This window comes from Bison bison, unplaced genomic scaffold (genome assembly GCF_000754665.1).
Source record: "Bison bison bison isolate TAMUID 2011002044 unplaced genomic scaffold, Bison_UMD1.0 scf7180017864336, whole genome shotgun sequence".
NCBI classification, from domain to species: domain Eukaryota; kingdom Metazoa; phylum Chordata; class Mammalia; order Artiodactyla; family Bovidae; genus Bison; species Bison bison.
Genome location: NW_011494908.1, coordinates 1,057,994 through 1,082,024, shown reverse-complemented (window position 1 = coordinate 1,082,024; position 24,031 = coordinate 1,057,994). Strand labels below are relative to the sequence as shown.

The following is a 24,031-nucleotide window of genomic DNA, read 5'->3' as shown; positions in this document are numbered from 1 at the left end:
TCAAAAAATGGGCCAAAGATCTAAATAGACATTTCTCCAAAGAAGACATACAGATGGCTAACAAACACATGAAAAGATGCTCAACATCACTCATTATCAGAGAAATGCAAATCAAAACCACTATGAGATACCATTTCACACCAGTCAGAATGGCTGCGATCCAAAAGTCTACAAATAATAAATGCTGGAGAGGGTGTGGAGAAAAGGGAACCCTCTTACACTGTTGGTGGGAATGCAAACTAGTACAGCCACTATGGAGAACAGTGTGGAGATTCCTTAAAAAACTGGAAATAGAACTGCCTTATGATCCAGCAATCCCACTGCTGGGCATACACACTGAGGAAACCAGAAGGGAAAGAGACACGTGTACCCCAATGTTCATCGCAGCACTAAAAAAAAAAAAAAAAAAGGGCAGTAGAGGATGAGACAGTTGGATAACATCACCAATTAAATGAACATGAACTTGGGCCAACTCTGGGAGATGGTGAGGGACAGCGAAGCCTGCTGTGATGCAGTCCATGGGGTCTCGAAGAATCGGACATGATTTGGTGACTGAACAACAACAACTCCGGCACTGGCAGGAGATTCTTTACCACTGAGATACAAGGGTAATGTTCACTTTAATTTCTTAATAGTTTACTGTCTAAAAAATTTTATTCAGTAGTCTTAAAAATTTATTTATTCAGAGTATTTAACAAGCAAAGACACTAAACAAGTTACCCTTAATTTTTTGCGTCTCAAAAAAAAAAAGAGGGAAAACAATAGTTATTTCCATGTATAAGAGATTTTAGAAGGTCAGGATGAGAGAAAAGCAAATTGTGAAAGGGATCTTACGTTGCACATGAAAAACTCAATGATTCCAGATGATTCACTGCTGGTGTTAATAACCACAACTACAATAGGAAGCTGATGTAACTGACTTGAGAGCATTACTAATTGGCTTGAAACCATTTATTAACATTCACAATGTCTTAGTGTAATTGTAATATTGTTTATTCCTAGTTTCTAAATAGCCAGGCTAATCAATCATTGTTTTTGGACTTGTCTCCAGACCATACCACCTACCATACACAACTGTTCAACTCAACTGCATTTTGGGACTAAGACCAGAGTGTGAACATAGCAGCCAAGGGGGAAAAACGGGGGTGTCTGCTCTATGGGAAAAGTCAACAATACTCTTTGAATACAAAGAACTTCATATTGTATAAAATGCCAATTAAGTAATTAAAATTCAAATCTGATGGTTTAGAAACTTGTGCCACAGATTTAATCCAAGGGAATCTAGTTGATTTCAAACAGGTTGAAAGTATATGTATTTTCTCCTTTAATTATTGAAAAGAAATAATTAAATTAAATAATTAAATAAAATTAAACTTTCTGCCCTTCCATCTCCAGTAGTCATGCACTGATGTGAGAGTTGGACCCTAAAGAGGGTTGAATGTGGAAGAATTGATGCTTTCAAACTGTGGTGTTGGTGAAGACTCTTGAGAGTCTCTTGGACTGCAAGGAGATCCAACCAGTCCCTCCTAAAGGAAATCAGCCCTGAATATTCATTGGAAGGACTGATGCTGAAGCTGAAGCTCCAACACTTTGGCCACCTGATGCCAAGAGCCGACTCACTGGAAAAGACCTTGATGCTGGGAGACACTGAAGGCAGGAGAAGGGGACAACAGAGGATGAGATGGTTGGATGGCATCATCGATTCAATGGATATGAGTTTGAGCAAACTCTGGGAGATAGTGAAGGATAGGGAAGACTGGCGTGCTGCAGTCCATGGGGTTGCAAAGAGTTGGACATGACTGAACAACTGGAAAACAACAACAATCCTTCCCCACATCAACTGGGGTTAAAAACAAAACACATACAACCCTTTGTTGTAAGAGTCCGTGGAGACACAGAAACATATATTCAGCATTTGCAAATTTCTTCTTTCCTATCCAAGAGTAACAAAACTGGTCACTGCTAATTTTTAAAATTTTAAGCTAATAACAGAACTATAAAAATAAAATTATATTTTACTCATCAGATCTCATAGATTCTTTACCTCGGTTATAAGAGTAATTGATTTTCCTCAAACAATAAAACCTTAAGAGAATTTGCTACTGGGTCCATTGCTTTGCCTTTTTCTAGAAAGAATGATATTTATGCTTTTTCCCACAAAGAGACAGTTATCATGTACCGTTTAACACAGAACCCAGGCAAGTGGGTTAAACCAATGCCCATCTCTTTACAGGTCTGTGACAAGAGGCAAGTTAGTTAACCTTTTTATCATATGAAAATATATTATTACAGATTACAAAAATACACATGTAGTTAATGAAAGTGCTGTGGCAATAAAGTTGTTTCTAGATTAAGCTTCAGGATAAAAAATTGCGGCTATCAACAGTGTAACTTGTAATAACCATGTAATAGGATGCTTAAGTCCTGAACACTTTAGAGCCAGAAAACAGAGGAGGTCTGGTCTCCCAGAAAGACCAACTTGAACTGGCTAAGTTTCAAGGCAACGATGTTTGCTCCAAAGTAAGTACTTCCAACACATCTCAGAACACCAAGAAATGTTTTCTATAATGCCATCAAGTCACTTAAAAAAAACAAGCCTGTCCAGTAGTCTGCCTTGGTGAGGCAACTTTCCAAGGGATTTTAAAATTGAGGTGAAATTCACATAATACACAAGTAACCATTTTAAAGTGTCCGGCCCAGTGGCATTTAGTTCATTGTTGTGCAATCACCACCTCTTTCTAGTTTTGAAACTTCTGGGTCAGGCCAGGGATACACCCCGTACCCATTAAGTGATTACTCCTCATCCTCTTCTCTCTTCCAGCCTGGTTAACTGCTAATCAGCCTTCTGTCTAAGGACCTTCCCCTTTCAGGTCCATCATACGAAAGGAATCTTTCAATATGTGATCTTCTGGCTTCTTTCATTTGGCTTCAAGGTTTCAAGATTTGAAGGGAGACTAGCAACAGGTGTCAAAAAAACAAGCTTGTTTAATAACAGTAAATGAGTACCGAGTGTTCTCTGGACATGGCCTGCCTTACTTGTCATGCAGCTGGGGAACGGCAAGGCTGGGAACAAAAGTCACTCTTACCCATTAATCTTTTCAAAACACAAAGAGGTGGTGTGCAGTCACAGAAAGAATATCAAAGTTTAAGGAAGCAAAAAATCAAAATATCCTCTAGGCTACCTCTGGAATTAGATGCCAGAAAGTCCATGGCCTATGGATGGAGGAAAAGCTGAATTCAAACCTCAAATTCACCATTTGCAAGCACTGTGACTGTGAGCAATCTATTAGAAATGCTCAAGTCTCAGTTACCACTTTGAAACATTGAGACTATCAATAGTATAACTTTCAATAACCATGATGGGAAAGATTGAAGGCAGGAGGAGAAGGGGATGACACAGGGTGAGATGGCTGGATGGCATCACCAACTCAATGGACATGAGTTTGAACAAACTCCAGGAGATGGTGAAAGACTGGGAAGCCTGGCGTGCTACAGTCCATGGGGTCACAAAGAGTCGGACACGACTCTGAACCACAACACTGACAAGCTGAGCATACGCAGGTCTCCCAGCAACGCAGCCCCACACCTTCACTTTTCTGTGTGACTAACATCATACACATTCTCAGACACGCCCACTGGGCACCAGCTCTCCCCTGTGTGGTCCTGAGACCAGCAGCCAAAACATCATGTTGGGGCAAATGAAGAACCCGAGACCCAGACCCAAGGAGTCAGAATCTGCACTTTAATAAGATCCTCAAGTGATTCACAGGTGTTTAAGGTTTGAAAAGCATGGCTTCAGATGTCTCAAAAAAGGGGGTGGGGGCATGGCAGGAAACCCAAAACTTAACACAACCTATTTAACCAAAACAAAAAAACAAGCAATAAAGTGCTAAAAATAAGTAGCTAAGAATTCTTCTCCCTTTTGTAAGAGATATTAACTTGACAGAGACTAAATACCAGATGTGAAGAGGAAAACAGAAGCTACATGTTGATATGTACTTGAACGTTCTTACAAAAATGTTTGGCTATATCACATGCAGGCACTGAAGTTAAGATTTATTCTGCTTATATTTTACCCAATCTTTTCCAGGCTGTGAAAATGAAAATGGGTTATTCTTGGATTTCAAAGCTTAACTGCTCACAATGAGCCACTTTTTACATATTGCTCAGTAGACAGCCTGGTGACCCGGAATTTCACCAGGGTACTTAAATGTGAAGTCCAAACATCTTTATAAAAAACACAAGCTCTACTTTTCTTATCAAAACGAAAACAAAGAAATAAATATAACACATTCCAATGTAACTAAAATAAACAGCAGAAACATCACTGTATGAAAACAAAGCAGAAATTATTATTACCATCTCTGATAATAAACCAAATATTATGGCTACTAAGAGCAATCACTGTTTTTTGTTCTTTCTGTGAATTTGAGTTATAAGATGGTTTTCCTTAAATGAGCATCAGGTCATCTTATTTTCATGAATCTTAACAAGAAACACACGAACTACATGGGCACTTCTGTAATTTATAATGATGTACAATCTTTTTAAATGACATTTTTAGCTCAGAGGCTTCAAGAAATTCCAAGACTTTTAAAATAAATAACAGTATGTTTAGTCACCCCATCTGCTCACTCATTCATTCTGCTACAAAGTGCTGTGCCTCACGCCCCAGCCCGAGTCCTGGGCCACGTGAGACAAGACAGGCACAGCCTCTGTCCTCAAGAGCTTGTGGTCACTAAACCCCCGGTGTCTGCCACACAGGCGCTGCTGTCCACCTGAAACAGCCCTGGCCTGGTCCTAGACTCTTGTGCCAAGGAGGGTATGGCCAAAACTCTCTCATGGGATTTACTACCAAAAATACTGCTCACAGTTTAACAGAAATGTTTTATTTCAAGAAGGCATCCATGGATTGAAGGCAAAAGGAGAGGAGGGCAGCAGAGAATGAGATGGTTGGATGGCATCACCGACTCAATGGACATGAACTTGGGTGAACTCTTGGAGAAAGTGAGGGACAGGGAGGCCTGGCATGCTACAGTCCATGGGGTTGCAAAAAGTCAGACACAACTTATGACAACAACAACAAAAGGAAAAAAGTCCTGTGCATAAATTAACACTTATGTATTAGTCTCTCTTATTTTGTTATCACCCAGTGAAACCAAATGAGCAACACATGGCTGCTCCTTGGAAGACACACTATGACAAACCTAGATGGCATGTTAAAAAGCAGAGTCATCACTCTGCCAACAAAGGTCCCTAGGATGTGAGAGCTGGATAAAGAAGGCTGAGCACCGAAGAATTGGTGCTTTTGAACTGGAAAAGACCCTGATGCTGGGAAAGACTGAGGGCAGGAGGAGAAGGAGGCAACAGAGGATGAGATGGTTGGATGGCATCACTGACTCAATGGATATGAGTCTGAGCAAACTCCGGGAGAAGGTGACGGACAGGGAAGCCTGGCGTGCTACAGTCCAGGGGGTCACAAAGAGTTGGACACAACAGAGCGACTGAACAACAACAACGAAACCAAGATAAACTACCTATAGGCAACAAAGTCGGTGGAGATGTGCTTCTCTAGTCACTGAAGGCCTCTCAGAGGCTGTGTGATACGGCACGTAGCAGGCAGCCTGTGAGGAGGGCAGGAAGGACCTCGTGAAGACAGAAGCATCTCCTCCTGCCCCACTTCACGAGAGCCCATGACTGCGTTTGTGTGTCTCAGGTCTGTGAACGCCCTGAGAACGACCAGTGCTTGATAGACTATCAGGTTATGCAAATTTAATATTCAAGCACAGCATTATCTGTTCTTGCAAAAGAATACAGATCAATTCAAAAGAACTAAGATGTAGATCTATCATGCCATCTAAGGCAAGCTGCTAGTTCAGCTGCAAAATCACTTTTACGTATGTCTTATTCTCTGGTAAAGAAGAGCTGAGAAGGTTTTCTGTAGGGAACCTTCCAGGGCAATGAATTTTAGGAGAAACTCATCGTGTGGATCACACATAGTAAGCGTCAGGTAGCAAAGTGTTGTCAATTTTGTTTTGAAAGACATTACAATGGTTTTTAAAACTCCAGTACTTCTTCCATCAGCTCTCTTCAAAATGCCACTATTCCCAAAATGTCAAAAAGCCCAATTCACAGAGGGGACTTGTGCAGAGATGAAGAGAGGTTAAGTCTGATGCTCAGCCCAGTTCTACGTCTGAGAGATGGTGAGGGACACGGAAGCCCAGCGTGCTGCAATCCACAGCGTCTCAGAGTCCAACATAGTGACCGAACAATAAGGATGCTCTGTGGCAATCTATGGTGACTCAGGTTAGAGCTCAGAAACATTACAGTATGGCAGTTCACAGAGTTCCCAAGGTCACTGACAGATGTTGTGATGACGGAGGGCTGAATCTCATTTTCGAAAAGTCCCAGAGAATGAAATCACAGCTGCATTTTCTGATGAAAACCTCAGGGTAAAACTTTTGTGCTGTTGCTGAAGGAGAGCACTGCTTCCTTGGGACACCAGAGACACAGAGGAGTCTAGGGATTCAATGGGAAGTTGCAAAGGTTAAATAATGAAGATGTAACTTTAGGTATAACTGAAGCTTTTTCTGAAACTGAGCTTTGAATTTGTGATTCAGTTCCACGGGGACTAAGTGGAGATCCTAGAATTCTCAAGCATAAAGCAATGAAGAGATAATGTGAGGTTCGGGAAAGTTAAGAACTAGCACTTCTGCTTGGCTGCCCCAAGTTAAGCAAAATAAAATAGAAACAGTGAGAGCCCTGAAGGCCGTGTTTTGAAACGGATGGGCACTAAACAGGATGGGGTCGCTGGGTCTTTCTCAGGTGTAGCCTTATGCAGTCACACTGCTTGCTGAATACAGAGACCTCTGCTTTTACATACAGAATCTTTATCTAGTATCCCCCTCCCTCCTAATACTTTGGCCACCAGATATGAAGAACTGACTCAGTGCAAAAGACCCTGATGCTGAGAAAGACTGAAGGCAGGAGGAGAAAGGGGCAACAGAGGATGAGATGGTTGGATGGCATCACTGAATCACTGGACGTGAGTTTGAGGAAACCTTGGGAGTTGGTGAAAGACAGGGAAGCCTGGGGTGCTGCAGTCCACGGGGTTGCAAAGAGGTGGACACAGCTTAGTGACTGAACAACAATGAGCTGATAGGTCCCCTTTCAATCTGTCCGCAGTGGTGAGGCTGCGGGCAAGCCCGCTCCTCCAGCGTGGGATGGGCACACCTGGTGGGCCGAGAGGATGGTGGATGGGGTGCCAGAGTCCTGCAGGCCGCCACTTCCCGGGGCCCCAGAGAGGGGTCGGGCACTTTTCAGGAACCACAAGGGAAAGGAGCAGGGAGGCAGGCTCTGTGTCAGTCCTCAAACAGAACTCATTATTTTAACAAGAAAAAATGTCAGAGTAGGTGTGCTTTGAGATGACTGCTTCTACCCAGTGCCTTAGGGTAGCATCTTTATCAACACTGTTTCAAAAAGTCAATCCTGATATCCAAGTCAGAAGGGCTACTTTTCCTAGTGTCTTCACCACTAAACACAACAGTGTTTATTATCTCACGGGGTCCAGGAGACACAGGATGTGAAAATGCTTTTTAAAATGTAAGTACTTCATCAAAATATAATCTCTGGCACAGTCAAAATGGCTTTGGAATCAAATCAAGGAAGATCTGAAGACCCGAGGTGGAGCTCTCACATCATCAGCGCCTTACGGCCAATGAATGTTTGCTAAAGAATGCAGGAAAACAGCTCAGAATCCCTGGCCACAGGCACACTGCATAAAGTACATTCTGTCTAAAAATGATTCAGGGTTAATCCACTCACTTCAGGTTTATAAAGAAAGCAGAGAAGACAGTTTCAGGATGGATTCCTCCTGAGCAGTCTCAGGAGGGCAGGGATGTACCAGGGAAAAGGCCGGATTCCAGTCTGGTTTCAGCACTGGCTGTTATCTCAGAAGGGTGACTAAGCATTCTTCCAAGCGACAGGACAGGCTCGGGCTGCAGGGACTACGTTTCATTCTTCTTCAGACACTTGACCCTGCGCTCACCCTAATAACGTACATCTCTCAGATGCATCGCCTACTGAGGTCAGTGTGGAAAAGCCCAAACGGAATCACCGTATTTCAAGACAACTGACCTGTCAGGACATCATGTTTTGATTTGTGACACCCTTGACTATGAAGTGCTTCTCTACTCTTCTGTTAAGAGTTACAGTGCCTTGAAATTTGGCTGCAAGACTGATTAAGCTTCTAAGCCCTGAATTTGCTATAAGAGAGTTAGCTTTAAGAGTCCCCATCAAGCTTTACTCAAAAGCAGTCAGAATCAACACTTTCTAACCTGAACACAGAGGCTGAGTCATTCCTGTGTGTGTCTGAAAGGGGAACAGAGCAGCGTGTACTAGAAGCAGAGGGGAGAAGTCGCGGGTCCCCCTCTCCTGGGACAGAGGGCACGCAGGTGGGGTGGAATTCAGGTAATGCCAGGAAGAGTGAGGCAGACACCAAATACGTGAAATACGCTTTTTCTAGAGAATTCAAGGAGCCCCACACTTAAACAAAATACAGCAAATTAGTGTAAAGGGACACTCCGGTAAAACCAATTTCTCTCTTTTTCTTTTGTGTTACTTCCTGTCCCTCTTGAACAGGACACAGGCCTACATTTCTATGTTTCTGACAGACAACTCCACCATGAAGCAGGAAAAAAGTTACTTGCTTTGCTGAAAACAGCAGAGTGAACAGTGGAAGTAGGAACTGCTGTAAACAAGCTGAAGCTGCCAACATGGTTTTCTCATACACACACACACAAAAGATTAAGTAAAAGTCCAAACTGAATTGTGTTATAAAATCACCATAATTTTTTGGATATGATAAACCAGGCCACATACAACCATCTAATTTTAAAGAGCTGTTAGAATTCTCCTTTACAAAAAATTTCCAGAGAATACCACACAAACCCTGAAATAAAAACATTCCCAGTGATGTTTTTCTTGGAGGCAAGTTGATCGCGCTCGCCAAAAGGAATATTTTAAGAATCCCCCAAATTGCATTGGGGACAAGCAGAACGGAGGCAGACCACAGGGAGAGAGTCGTTCCTTTTACACAAAGATATGAGATCCTTCAGTAAGCGTGTGGATTCTTCTAGCACCGACCTGAACAGAAGCCGCCACCTGCGAAGCTCCTGTCCAGAGTCACGAACAAGTCGCTGACAGTTGTGCTGTGCATTAAGCGTTAGAAACTACCCTGTGTGGCTCTGTAAACAGCAGGGGCGACTTCTGTCTCTCAGAACAACTTACCACGTTTGTTTGCTTCAATTTTTTTAGAAAATCAAAGGAAGCCATTCAAGAATCAGGGAGCATGTCTGTCTTATTTAAGATGGAGTTGAGTTGTACAGGGAAAGGGGTTCAGTTCATGTCTACGGTATTTTTCAAGGCCTTCATCTATAAGCATCAGTGAACACGTCACAACCTCCCCCCTCGCCCACTAGAGGAAGCCTCTGAGTCATCACAATTACATGACCAGGCATTTTTCTTTAAGCCGCAGAGTATCCTGTGCTTTTCGGTTTCCCAGGGGGTGGTGTTTTCCACGAATAGGGAGGGTTTGTGCATCATTGGGAAGCTGTTTGCATAGACATGAATTCCAAAACTATCTTTGGAACCTGAGAGCAACCGCTCGGAGGAACAGTACTCTGAAGGTTTTGGAGAAGATCAGCACCACCGTGCCTTCAGGTGAAGTGGGCTCTCAGGCACACTGAAATCCTCTGGTCGGCCTCTGGATCAGGAAAGATGCTACTCTTGGGTCCCTGTAAGGATGGAGGCAGACGCGCCCCCTCACCGCCTCCACTGCCCACCCAGACCATTCCCATTTCCAGCCTCCCTCACTTGGTCCTCGACCAAGTGCTCGCTTGTCCAGAGCAAGTGCCTTTGGTCAATTTTAGGGTTAATGTACTCTTTCCCTATACAAGGCTGTGGGGACAGGATGTAGCAGTTGATTTTTACAGTTCTTGCAGGAGGTTACTAAGTTATTTCTGTTGTAAGGCTAACGTGTTAAATCCCTACTTTTTTCAGTTGCTGCAAGGAGCACCACACATCTTTAACTCTTAGCTTTCACGCGATCCTATGAAGGACATCCTGTCACTGGGTGTGTCTTACAAAGGAGGAGCCGCAGCTCAGGGAGATGGGACATCTTCCCTAAGGTTGCCTGGTGGAAAAGGTTCCCGGCACCCGGGCGGCTCAGCAGCCTCTGTCTCATTTTCCCTTGTTGTTGTTCCTCACTAAGTCACGTCTGACTCTTTGTGACCACATGGACGGCAGCATACCAGGCTTACCTGTCCTTCACTATCTCCTGGAGCTTGCTCAAACTCATGTCTCTTGAGTCAATGATGCCTCAGATCTTGTCCACTGTTGCCCCCTTCTCCTCCTGTCCTCAGTCTTTCCCAGCATCAGGGTCTTTTCCAATGAGTCAACTCTTTGCATGAAGTGGCCAAAGTATTGGAGCTTCAGCTTCAACATCAGTCCTTCCAATGAATATTCAGGACTGATTTCCTTTAGGATGGACTGGCTGGATCTCCTTGAAGTCCAAGGGACTCTCGAGAGTCTTCTTGAACACCACAGTTCAAAAGCATCAATTCTTCAGTGCTCAGCCTTATTTAGGGTCCAACTCTCACATGTGTACATGGAAAACCACAGCTTTAACTAGACAGATCTTTGTCAGCAAAATGATGTCTCTGTTTTTTAATATGCGCCCTAGGTTTGTCATAGCTTTTGTTCCAAGGAGCAAGCATCTTTTAATTTCATGGCTGCAGTCACCATCCTCAGTGATTTTGGAGCCTAAGAAAATAAAAGTCTGTCTCTGTTTCCATTGTTTCCACATCTCTTTGCCATGAAGTGATGGGACCGGATGCCATGATCTTAGTTTTTTGAATGCTGAGATTCAAGCCTCCTTTTTCACTCTCCTCTTTCACTTTCATCAAGAGGCTCTTTAGTTCTTCTTCTCTTTCTGTCATAAGGGTGGTGTCATCTGCGTATCTGAGGTTGTTGATATTTCTCCCGGCAATCCTGATGGCAACTTGTGCTTCATCCAGACTGGCAATTCACATGATGTACCATTTTTTCTGGGGATGATTAACTTTAAACTCTCCAACGTGGGGGCAGCAGGGTAGCTCACCATTTCACTGGCCTGTACTTATTATTCTTTAGGGGAAACTGATGGGAACCGCCACACAGAGCAAGCACGTATGGATTTATGTGTGTGTAAAGACGTACAATGAAACTGCATTTTCAGTGAAGTCATTTTCACTCCATCCTCTCCCTCTGAACAGCTACCTGTGTACTCCAGTCTTCTTAGTAGAAGGCATTGGATGTATGAGATACTAGACAAGTGCAATACATAAACCTGTCAGAAGTCCTATCTTCCAGAAGAACTGGTGGCTTAATTAGTGGCTTAATAAGGGCAAAATTCTATTAAATTTCTAAGAAACTGCTTTACCACTGTTTGAAATCATTATGTGTGCTGTGCTTAGTCACTCAGTCATGTCCGACTCTTTGCGACCCTATGGACTGTAGCCCTCCAGGTTCCTCATCTGTGGGATTCTCCAGGCAAGAATACTGGAGTAGGTTGCCATACCCTCCTCCAGGGGTTCTTCCCAACCCAGGGATCGAACCGAGGCCTCCCACATTCCAAGCAGATTCTTTACCATCTGAGCCACCAGGGAAGCCATGAAATCATCATACTGGCAGGTAAAATGTGCTGCTTAAAATGTTAATCGAATGCTGTCCTGCACTGTCTTGCTAGTGTTAAAACCCTGACTGAGGCAGGCTCCTGGCTTCAGCAGTAACACAGCCCCGCCCCAGCCTTGCCTTTGCTCGAGTCTTGGGGGTCCACAGCCGACCCTCCCCTGTGGCTCAGCCTTGCTCTGGGCCAGCACCGTGGGTGAGCTCTGCGTCAGGAAGAACACGCACAGTTTGGGGATGGCTGGAGGCCCAGGGTGACCGACTCTAGTCTTCCTGTGAGCAACTCTTTAGTTTTTTCTCAGTGAGCTCTATTTTTGACCAGTCTGTCTCCTTGCTTACAATGACCAAACCCTGTTCTGAAAGATTAAAAGTCCCACATGCAGGTGTAGACAGGATCCCTTCCAGAGGGGAGGGAGGGAGACCTTTGAGGGAGAACCTGGCCCAGGCACCCTCCTCCTGGAGCTCCCTCAAGTCTTGGGCTCCTCAGCACGCAGATGCATCACACCAGGCTCCGCATCTCACATGGCCTTCCTCCTTCTGGGTCTTTCTAAACTTTTGGAAAGCCTGCCCTTATAGAATTCAAATCAAAGTCATCAGCCAGAGATACAGTAGTGTTATGCGGCCCTTGTGGAAATAACGCATCGGCATTATCGTGAGACCAGGCAGAAGGGCCCTGCAGCTATCCGTGGAGGAGTCCCAGGGGTTTGTCACCTGCCGCGGAGACAGGTGCTTTACAGGTGCAGTGACAGTAATGACCTCGAGATGGGAGGTGCTCTGGATTATCTGGGGGGCTCGAGAGACCACAAGGGTCCCAATGAACGAATGATGGAGGCAGGAAGTCAGAGACAGGACCAGGGAAGCAGAGGCTGCTGACATCACGGCTGGAAGGGGCTGTGAGCCACGGGCCGTGGGCGGCCCACAGAAACTGAAGAGGGCAGGAAGCAGGAGTTCTCTCAGAGCCTCTGGCAGGGACAGAGCCCCACAACACCTGGCCGTGAGTCCAGGAAGCCTGTGCAGACTGCTGACCTCGGAGGCTATGAGAAGACAGGTCAGGTGTGGGGGGAGGGGGGCGGTTAGCCTCTAAATTTGTAGTAATTTAACACGGCCAAAGGACATGAACACAGTACCACGGACCCTGCGGGCATGTGCCTCCAGTTCTGTGCTTTGCTTTCTAAACTGTCCCAGCTGTGCTGTCCCCTGCTTCCCACATACACATCTGAGAGTCAGCCTGTGTGTCGTCAGTGAAGTCTGTGAGTGTGAGCAGGAACATATTAAGTCTGCAGAGTACTTTAGGGGAGAGGGCCTTTGAACCACACTGAGTCTTCCAGTCCTTGGGTCCGATACGTCTCTGATGTTTCCAATCTTCCAGGCCACAGAGTCTGCACATCCCTTTCTGTTACATTTATTAAACTTAAGTATGTCAATGTTGGGGCTTCCCCCGTGGCTCAGAGGTAAAGAATCTTCCTGCCAATGCAGGAGACCTGGGTTCGATCCCAGGGTTGGAAAGATACCCTGGAGGAGAAAATGACAACCTATTCTAGCATCTTTGCCTGAAGAATCTCATGGACAGAGGAGCCTGGCCACAGTCCAGGGAGTCACAAAGAATCAGACACAAGTGAGCAACTAAACACCACCACCATCTTAGTATTGACCTTGTACTACAGAATCCTTGTTTGCCAACAATTTGCTGAACTCACTTATTAATCCTGAGAGCTTTCTGGTGGATTTGTTCCAGTTGTCTACACAGACTCTCATGTAGTCTGAGAACAGAGATGGCTCCCTCTTTTCCCCTCTATAACCTAAATGCCTTTTATTTCCTTTTCTTGGCTTATTATTGCACTTACACTTAGTCTGCTCACTAAGTCACCGTGGGCAAGGCTCCTCCCCTTGGGCAGGAAGGTCCAGGCAGGCAGTCCTGTCTGAGCACAGGAAGTTTATCAGATAACATGTTTCACTTCCCGCCTTGCTCATGGATAGCAGTTAATCCCACAGAGAGAGGTTAATTTCACACACAGTGGCCTGATGTTAAATGCACACCTGGCTCCGTTTCTACATGTGATTAGTGGTGGAAGCCTGGCAGGATTTGGGGCAGAAATGGGGGCACCCAGGCAGGGCTCCCCGTGCCTGGCAGCGGGGAGGGCGAGCCCTCATGCCCGCGCCCTCCGCTGGCTCTGCATTCCAGGAGGACAAGCTGGTATAGAACAGAGCACAGCTGCCTGGCCTCATAAAAGATAATGTCTTCCTCTGAGACATGAGGGAAGGAAGAGGTGACTGATAAACAGAGACACTGTGAATTGGAGAGAAAGCAAACAGGATATTCATTCACAGAGGCTGGAGCTATTAATGACATTGCATACAAAGAAATGTGAACCAGTACTTGTATATAATTAAGGCAATTCCTAATTGTTGCCTAGACAAACAGGACTTTGTGGGGGGAATTCCAGCCTTTCCCACTTCATGACTCCAACCACTAATATCTTAAACCTCACACACCAGAGAGAGATGCAGGTTAAATCATAACAAGGGAAAAAGACCAGAGCTGAAGTTGGAAATATATCTGCTGTTTATTTGCATATTATAATTCTACCGGCTTAAATTAACAGAGCATTCCCAGGTGGCTCAGTGGCAAAGAATCTGCCTGCAATGTAGGAGACGCAGGTTTGATCCCTGGGTTGGAAAGATCTCCTGGAGAAGAAAACAGCAACCCACTCTGGTACTCTTGCCTGGGAAGTTCCATGGATAGAGAAGCCTGGCGGGCTACAGTCCATGAGGTCACAAAAGAACTGGCAGGACTTAGTGACTAAACAACAACAGCAGTATAACACATGCTTGGGGGAGGAGAAGGGAGGCTGGGTACTTAGCAGATGTGAAATATTGACGCAAGTAACAAACGATGCTACCCTCATCAGACAGTAATGCTTTGGAGTGACCACGGGTTGTGGGTCAAAGTAAAAATAGAAAGAGTAAGAAACAATTTCAACTTCAAGAATAATGGGGAAAAAAATGACTTAAAAACCCCCCAAACTCTGCATTTAATACACAGAAATAAGGGCAAGTAATGTTATAGACAGACATGCATAGATAATAACATATCCAAACGGGATTAAACGAACATGTCTCTCAGTAAGTAGACCCATCTGTGAAAACAATCACGGAATTCCTTTGGCTTTTTAAACCATCGCTAACATAGGTCACATTAATTCTTGGTCAAGCACAGAAGAGCGAGCATTTGACTGTGAGAACGTGCACTGGGCGTTCTCCTTCCAAGTCTGCTCTAATCTTACATCTGCTCGTGGCCGTGAGCTCTTTACCTGGAAACCTACCTGCTCGTCCTCCTGGGGACCATCAGAGCTGGAGGCGAGGACCATCAGAGGAGAGAGGGCAAAACTAACACGGACCAGCCGGCCACTCAGCCCGCGGCAAGAAACCGGGACGCGCATGCGCACTGTGCGGGCGCGGAGGCTTACCCACTCGAAGGACAGGATCCAGCAGCCGCGCGCTATGCCCAGCAGCACGCTCAGGGTGCGGCGAGGCTTCCCGGCCAGCACGTGCGTGGTGCTGCCGCACACCTCCTGCGCCAGCGAGAAGCCCTTCAGTCTGTTCACGACCTGGATCACCACGCTGTACTTTCTGTGAAGCGGCGAGAAAAATCAACACACGGTTGTTTTTTTCTGTGCATAAACATCAAGGGGATTACAATGAACTAAAATGTAAAAAAAACTAGGAAAAAATGTACACTGACTTCTTCTATGCTGCTTGTTTCCCTGCAATCCATAACTTGAAATCTGGGGGAAATAAATTTCAGATCTCAACTCCAACTGTCTGTTTTAGTGGCTAAGAAACAGCGGCCCCAAAGCTAAACACGGTTTCCCCAGGTGCTCGGCGGGGCCTGCCAGTTCCCTGCACCAGGCCTCCTCCACACCCAGACCCGGTCATGTGTACTTTTGAGTCCTGTCGGACCTAGTTTTTGCACTGTCAGAACCAAGATCCTCACTTATTTTATTTTAAAAATGAAACATTTATCAAGAGTCAAACATATAATTTTATAGGTCCTGTTTATTAAAACTTCAGGGCAAATTTCACAAAGCTCATCACTGTTTATCTTCTGATTTGTCATTCCATTAATGCCTTAAGTACCCTTTTTTCTCTTTAAATATTTCTCTTCCCTAACTTTCCAAATCACTCTTCATATTCCCTTTCTTCCTTTTACAATCACCTTCCTATCATGCCTTTAACTCTGACATGTTGCTTTTCCCCCTCTCTGCCAGCAGCTTTGGGAAATCCCTGCCAAAACATGAACACCATGTAGGCTTTCCGAGCCACACCATGACGTGCACAGTGAGTTAAGAAACTTCTCGTCTCCAAAAATTACATTCCAAAAGGAAGGAGGTAGTTTTGTCCATGATTACGCACATCGTCTCCAACTATCTCCTGCTTATATTATGGCATTTCTCAGTTATGATGATCTGGGCTTTGCCGATCACAAGACCTATTTCTTCACTTGTGAAATACAAGGCCTGACCTCTATCCTGGTGAGAATTTTCCAGGGATCCCCAGGGTATAGCAGATGGATGAGTCAGGACCGGACACATCACTTTAACCAGAGGATATGTGCTTATTGGAGTTGCTGAAAATATTTAAATTGGGGGAGGGGTACAAAATGCAAATAAAACAATAGCAAAAAGAAGTGAAAACCTCTAAGCCAGATGCTCTCTAGAAACCTGTTCCTGCATATCTATGATTTTGTCATTCCAAGTCTGGGAGCTTCTAGCTCTTCACTGGATGTGCTAATCAATAACAAGAATCTTTGCAAAACACGGCTAATCAATATAACCTTAGAACATATAAGTCTTGTTCTTAACTTCTGACAACAAGTATTTGTGGGGCAGGAATGAATCAAAAAGAGATTCAAAATGGCCTAAATGAAGAGTTTGATTTTCAAACCTTCGATTGAGAAAATGGCTATCAGTGTTTTTTTTGTTTTTTAAATTTGGGCAAAAATACAGACTTTTAAAAATGTTAGACCAATATTCAATTATTCGTTTCTGTACTAAACTATTTAGGATGACCAATGTATTTCACAAGACATAAACAGAACTTGTGAGCGTGTTCCTTTTCCACTAGATAACATGTGGGTTTTGAACGACCTTTTAACTTCATGCCACAGGTGGGACAGGATCCCGCCACCCAGAGTCTTGGAAGCATGCACTCTTTCTGCAGCCTATTTTTCCCTGAGATGTCCCAGTGTTTTGATGGATATCTTAAAGCCCTAAAACTTCTGCTATTTAAAAAAATTTTTTTTCCTCTTTAAATAAAAATTAAAAAATCTGTTGCAAAGAATAAGGCACGGTATTTTTTTTGGATGTGCAACATTGTGCTAATGTTTAAGGGAGATGATAAGAGTGTGCTAGGGAGCTGTGAATGCTTCCACCAGATGTGCAGACAGCTTTTTTACCACGGTGGTAGAAAGCGTCCCACTAAAGCATTTCTTTAAGATCTTTAAGGGAAGCGGTTCCACCAGCGAGGCTCCACTTACAGGGCCTTCACGGGGTGGGGGTGGTGGACTCGCAGAGCCGTGCAGCACAAGACGAGCAAGAGGAACGGCAAATACTAAAACGCCTCTAAATGCCGTCCAAACCACTCAAAGGTCTTCGGTGCTGAACTGTTTACAGCCTTTTCACCACCTCTCTTATTCCAGTGCTCTTCTGACTCCAGTGTTAATTACAGAGATCAACATGGACACAGCACAGACGTGAGGGCTGCCCAAGCACCCAGCACAGTTTATGAACGAAAAGTCCAAACTTTATATCGAGGAGAAAGTTATCAAAACAACGAGTACTTACTCAGATGGCATGCTTGTCATGACTAATGTTCTTGTTGGCTAGGGATGTCAAAAGAGAAGGAACAAAAAACAGTCAAAAATATAAAAAGTATTTTTCCCACAGAAATAAACTTTGTTTTCTGAAAAGTTACATCACTTAAAAGTAAACATTTAAGCATATATCAAAGGAAAAAAACTGTATATTCCTGGAAAAAAAAAAAAGTAGCCCAAAAGATAGAAACTCAGATACTATCCCCAAACCAATCCAAAATAATCCAGGACATGAGGTAGAAGAGAAAAAAAACAGTTTCCCTCCAGAAATTCATTCTACCAGTTGCCTAGTGGGCCTCCACAAGTGCCAAACTGTTAACATGCTTCCAAGGAAGCAGAGCGTAAGAGAGACGTTTTTCTTGCAGGCTTAGAAACCATTTTTCCTGAGGCTTCTAGGCAACCATATTCTTGGTCTCAGATGTAAGTACACAATAATGGTCAAGCTTCTGCCACCTGCCTCAAGCAGATTCTTTCATCCCTTCCACACAAGAGCACAGATAATGGAACTGCTTATTTGTGTATTGGCATCTCCTATTAATTGGAACTGCAAATTTTTAAAAATAAAAATTTAAAAATACTTTTTACTTATGCATGCTAGCAGGAATTAAATATTTCAGAAATATATAATTAGACATATAAATTTCCCTGTAGTTCCACCAACTAGAAATGACTATTGTTTTATAATTCGATATATATTAGGGCAAATGTTCTTTTATTAAAAAAAATACCTTTATTTACTTTTGTCTGTGCTGGGTGTTCATTGTGGTACACAGGCTTAGTTGCCCTACATCATGTGGGATCGTAGTTCACCAACCAGGGATCAAACCTACATTTCCTGAATTGGAAGGCAGATTCTTTTTTTTTTTTTTTTTAATTTAACTTTACAATATCGTATTGGTTTTACCATATATCAAAATGAATCTGCCACAGGTATACATGTGTTCCCCATCCTGAACCCTCCTCCCTCCTCCCTCCCCATACCATCCCTCTGGGTCATCCCAGTGCACCAGCCCCAAGCATCCAGTATCATGTATCAAACCTGGACTAGCGACTTGTTTCATATATGATATTATACATATTTCGATGCCATTCTCCCAAATCATCCCACCCTCTCCCTCTCCCACAGAGTCCAAAAGACTGTTCTATACATCAGTGTCTCTTTTGCTGTCTCGTATACAGGGTTATTGTTACCATCTTTCTAAATTCCATACCTGGAAATAGAACTGCCTTATGATCCAGCAATCCCACTGCTGGGCATACACACTGAGGAAACCAGAATTGAAAGAGACACGTGTACCCCAATGTTCATCGCAGCACTGTTTACAATAGCCAGGACATGGAAGCAACCTAGATGTCCATCGGCAGATGAATGGATAAGAAAGCTGTGGTACATATACACAATGGAGTATTACTCAGCCATTAAAAAGAATACATTTGAATCAGTTCTAATGAGGTGGATGAAACTGGAGCCTATTATACAGAGGAAGGCAGATTCTTAACCACTGGACCACCAGGAAGTCCCCCTAAATGTTCTCTTTATTTAAAACACAAACAGGAATGCACGCTATTCTTACACTCTTTCAGGTCATGTGATGTGCCTCAAATGGAATCAGCTGCTCAGTATAACCTCGAAACCATCATGGCACACAAAGCAGTGCCTTGAATGGTCCTATGAATGAATGAGAAGGAACCAAAGGTGCCCAAAGGACCCAGGGGGACACATGGGGACGCAAGGGCCTCTGTGCCACACGGGGCTACTGAGAGACAGTGAAGGAAGAGACAAGGTGAATGAAAAGCATACTCGGAGGAAGACCTCAGAAACGGCACATGAGCTAGCCAACAATGGACAGCCAAGATCCTGTGCTTTTAGTTTCCCTTCAGAACATCCTTTGTCAGCTCTCCTCTGTCCTGGATACAAGTGGAACATGAGCATGGCTCCCTGGGCTGAGTCTGGAGACAAGGCCTTTATGCAGGAGTAAGATTCTGGCTTCAGTGTCATCCTAGAATGACGACTACACAGAGCCAGTGACATGGCCAACCCCAAGTAAAACCCTGCGGAGGTCATTCCAAAGCATTTAGTTTCTTCTGGGGACCCATCCAGAAGCAGCCTGTAGGACGTCATCAGTGAGAAGTGCTCATTCCTAGAATGAAGGCGTGAAGAGGGGCAGGCAGAGGAAGCTCTCCTGACTTCTGATCACCGGGCTCCTTCTCTGTGACTGCACCTCAGGCTGCTTCTCTTTCTTACCTGCACTCACTCCCGGGAGCCCTCACATGACCTCAGGGCTTTCTGCAGGAGCAAAACGCCTACAATCCCAACTTCACATTTCTAGCTGAGACCCATTCTGTGATGCCAAGACTCAGACTCTCCTCCTATCTGACATCTCCATCTGGAGGTCTAGTAAGGATCTCAGATGTGACATATCCAAAACTAAGCTACTGTTCTTTTCAGGAAATTATGCAAGAAAAAGAAATTCAAATTGTAAAGGAAGAAATCAACCTATCTCTCTTCACAGATGAGAAGATCTTACAGGCAGAAAACTCTATGAAGAAACCATAAATAAATGTTAGGACAAATGAATTTAGCAAAGTGGCAGGAAACAAAAAAAGCACAAAACTTATTTGTATTTCTATACCTTAGTAATGAACAATCAGAAAAGGAAACTAAGAAACCAATTCCATTTATTAGCACCAAAAATAATAAAATACTTAGGAATAAATTTAACAAAGATGAAGCAAGCTTTGTACACTGAAAATTTTTTTAACTGCTAGAAGAAATCAAAGATGACCTAAATAAATGGAAAGACAGTCTGTGTTCATGAATTGGAAGACTTAATATTATTGATGACAATACTTGCCACAGCAGATTCAATGCAATCTCTACCAAAATTCCAATGGCAATTTTTGTAGAAATGGAAAAATCCATCCTAAAATCCATATGGAATTCCAAGGAAACACAAATAGCCAAAACAATCTTGAAAAAGAACCACAAAATGGAGATCTCACACTTCCTGATTTCAAAATTTACTACAAAATTACAGTACTCAAATTGTATAGTACTGCACAGGGATAGATGTGAATACAGAATTGAAAGTCTGGAAATAAACCCTCACATCTATGGTCAACTATTTTTGACAAGGTTGCCAAGATTGTTCATGGATAGCCTCTTCAACAAATGATGCTGAGAGAACTGGATAACCACATACGAAATAAACTGGATCTTTACCTTACACTGTAGAAAAAAATTAACTCAAAATGAATCTAATTTGAGAGCAGAAGCTATAAAACTCTTGGAAGAAAACACAGGGAAAAATATTCATGACACTGGTTCCTTAAATTATGGCACCAAAAGCACAGGCAAAAAAGATATTAAATATTAAATAAATTGGACTTCATCAAAATTAACAACTTTTTTTGGCATCAGAAAACACTATAAAGACAGTGAAAAGATAACCCCCAAAATGGGAGAAAATATGTGCTAATCATACATCTGACAAGGGTTTAACATCCAGAATATATAAGAACTTCTACAACTCAACAAAAAAAGGACAACTCATTTTAAACATGGGCAAATAACTTGAATAGACATTTTTCCAAAGAAGATAAGCAAATGGCCCGTAGCACACGAAAATATGCTCTAAACCACTAGTCATTTGGGAAATTCAAATGAGATACCAGACCTAATGAGATACCACTTTATAGCTACGGCTGCTGCTGCTAAGTCGCTTCAGTCGTGTCCGACTCTGTGCAACCCCATAGACGGCACCACCAGGCCCTGCCGTCCCTGGGTTATAGCTACTAGGATGGTTATAATAACAACAACAACAATAAAACTCCCCCAAAACAGCAAGTGTTGATGAGGGTTTGTGCTGGAATATAAAATGATGCGGCCGCAGTGGGAAACATCTGGTGGCTCCTCAGAAAGTTAAACAGAGAATTACCAGAGGGCAAGCAGACTTACTCCCGGCAAACATCAAAATGAATCGAAAAACAAGGACTCATATACTTGTATGTGAATTTTCACAAGAGCCAAAAGGTGAAAACAACCCATGTCCATCGGTAGATAAAAGGATAGACAAAATTTGGAATATACATACAATGGAATATTATTCATCCATAAAAACAAATGAAGTTCTCATATATACAACATGGATGACTCTTGAAAACATGCTAAGAGAAAAAAAGCTAGATATAAAAGGATGCATACTATATAATTCTATTTACAAAATTTCTAGAAAAGGTAAGCTTGTAGAGATAGAAGTAGACCAGAAGTTACTGGGGGCTTGCAGCGAAAAGATAACATGCAACCCGATGTTCACTGGAGCACTGTTTACAATAGCCAGGGCATGGAAGCAACCTAAATGTCCATAGACAGAGGAATGGATAAAGATGTGGTACATACATAAACAATGGAATCTTACTCATTCATTAAAAAAGAATGAAGTCATGCCATTTGCAGCAACCTGGATGGACCTAGAGTGTGTCATATTGAGTGAAGTAAGTCAGAGAGAGAAGGAGAAATGTCCATACCACATCACTTATAGGTGGAATCTAAAAAGAAACTATAGAACTGAACTTATAAAACAGAAGGAGACTCACAGACGTAGAAAATGAACTTATGGTTTCTGGGGCAGGAAGGAATAGTTCGGGACTTGGAGAAGGTCAGGCACACTCTGCTGTATTTAACATGGATAACCAACAAGGAGCCTGTACAGGGCAGGGAACTCTGCCCGATGTTACCTGGCAGCCTGGATGGGAGAGGGGTTTGGGGGAGAATGGATACATGTGTGTGTCTGGCTGAGCCTTTGCTGTTCACCTCAAACTATCACAATGCTGCTGATCGGCCATACTCCACTACAAAATGTTTTTGGCGTTTAAAAAAAAAGAAAGAAGAAGTACTTACCAGGGGACGGGGTGAGGTGGGACCTAGGGGTTATTAAAAACCCTTCTCTGAAGGGTTTTTGGGGAGCTAGGGTCTTCCAAGCACGTTCTTTTTGGGCCCTGTACTTTCCTTCACCACAACCTCATATCAGTAAAATGGCTCTACTATGCTGTGGGGGAGCAAACACAAATTTGGTGTGGGAACGCATGGACAATTCTTTCACTTTTCTTCTATTTGAAAATCTTCATAAGACAAAGTTTTAACTGTTATTCAGGTGAACATTCTGTGAACTGGCAAGGCACATAACCACCACTGTAAAAACCTCTTAGAGGGTCAATTATCAATTCGCCCCTTACAGTACTTGAAGCGCAGCAAGCATTCGGCATGCTCTGCCGAGCAGAATAAAAGCTCTGTGCACAGAAGTCAAGGTTCTTTTCCTCCTCTTAGAATGCTATCACTGCCGGAAAATACCTTCTACCAGGCAATTATACAGAAAGAATATATGAAGCATAAAAGATACAATCAGATGCTAGGAGACCCAGAAGAAGACTGCAATTCAGTACATATTTTTGTAGCTCACTTGTTAGTGACTTCGTATCTGACGGCCACTTGGCCTTTCCTTACCTCATGTGTCTCATCTAAGAAACCAGACAATGAAGTACTCCTACAGGGCTAAGTGATTAATTACTTCGCTGAAAGCAGATATTAATTCGAGCAGTTTTGTAAACATAACCTTCACAGTATGTGATTTCATGAGAATACATTTCCTAACTTGGTCATTTATCTATGTAACCTTTGCTACATGTCACCTTTCAACGAAAGTAATAAAAACAGGGAGAAAGTTCAGTCGCTTTCTTCTCTCTTAATGATGGTGGCCTGGCCCTGCTCCACCCTGGCTGTGAAGCTACACGAAGGGTGACAGCCACAGTGCACAAAGCTAATGAGGATAGGAAAATCTTATTTAACGTTATTGGAAAAGACAAAAAAAAAAAAAGACAGGCTAACCTCTATTCGAACCAACTACAGTCAGTGTTGAAAAATGAAACAGTCCTTCAAGACTGACACCTGGATCTCCCTGTCCTGTAAGACGCATTCCCATTCTATGAAAAGTTGATTCTCCAAAACAAACTTGAATGTGACCTGGTCCCTGTGCCCTGGAACCTAGAAAGCTGGGTAAGAACTCTTCCCACCCTTTCGGGTTCTTGGGAAAGCGCAGCGGAAGGGCCCATGCTCCCCTCCACTGCTCTGAGACAGGACGGCAGCCGGCAGCTGGCGCCCTTCCTCCATGGCGGAAAAGCCCCCCTCCTGCCTCCCGGGGTTCCCACCAGATGCACTGACGACCCCCTTGCTCACCTGCCTCGGGAGCCCCAGGCCCCGCCTTTTCTCTGCAAGGCTCCCCACGCTCCAGTAACATCAGTCTGAAAAGAATGGGCTCAACCGTCTCGTGCATTTGTTTTCAGAGATCTGGGGCTGGGCCTCGCGTGGAACTGGCCCCACTTCCCCGCCCAGGTAACCCTGGCTGAGGGCATCTTCGGGACCCTTCTGAGTGGGGACTC

The 24,031-nt window shown here is 43.7% G+C and overlaps 1 protein-coding gene across 5 annotated transcripts in view; it reads right to left on the bottom strand.

Annotated features, from left to right (window-relative positions):
- MCPH1 (microcephalin 1) overlaps positions 1-24,031 on the bottom strand; it is a 240,396-nt gene that overhangs the window by 154,481 nt on the left and 61,884 nt on the right. For all 5 annotated transcript variants that reach the window (XR_826502.1, XM_010854073.1, XM_010854072.1 and 2 more), the window contains 2 exons: positions 17,568-17,605; positions 15,192-15,354 (listed from right to left, as the gene is read on the bottom strand). Coding sequence is in view for 4 of the 5 variants with exons in the window: in XM_010854073.1 (XP_010852375.1) it covers positions 15,192-15,354; positions 17,568-17,605 (201 nt within the window). In the remaining variant the exon portion in view is untranslated. The remainder of the gene's footprint in view (positions 1-15,191; positions 15,355-17,567; positions 17,606-24,031) is intronic.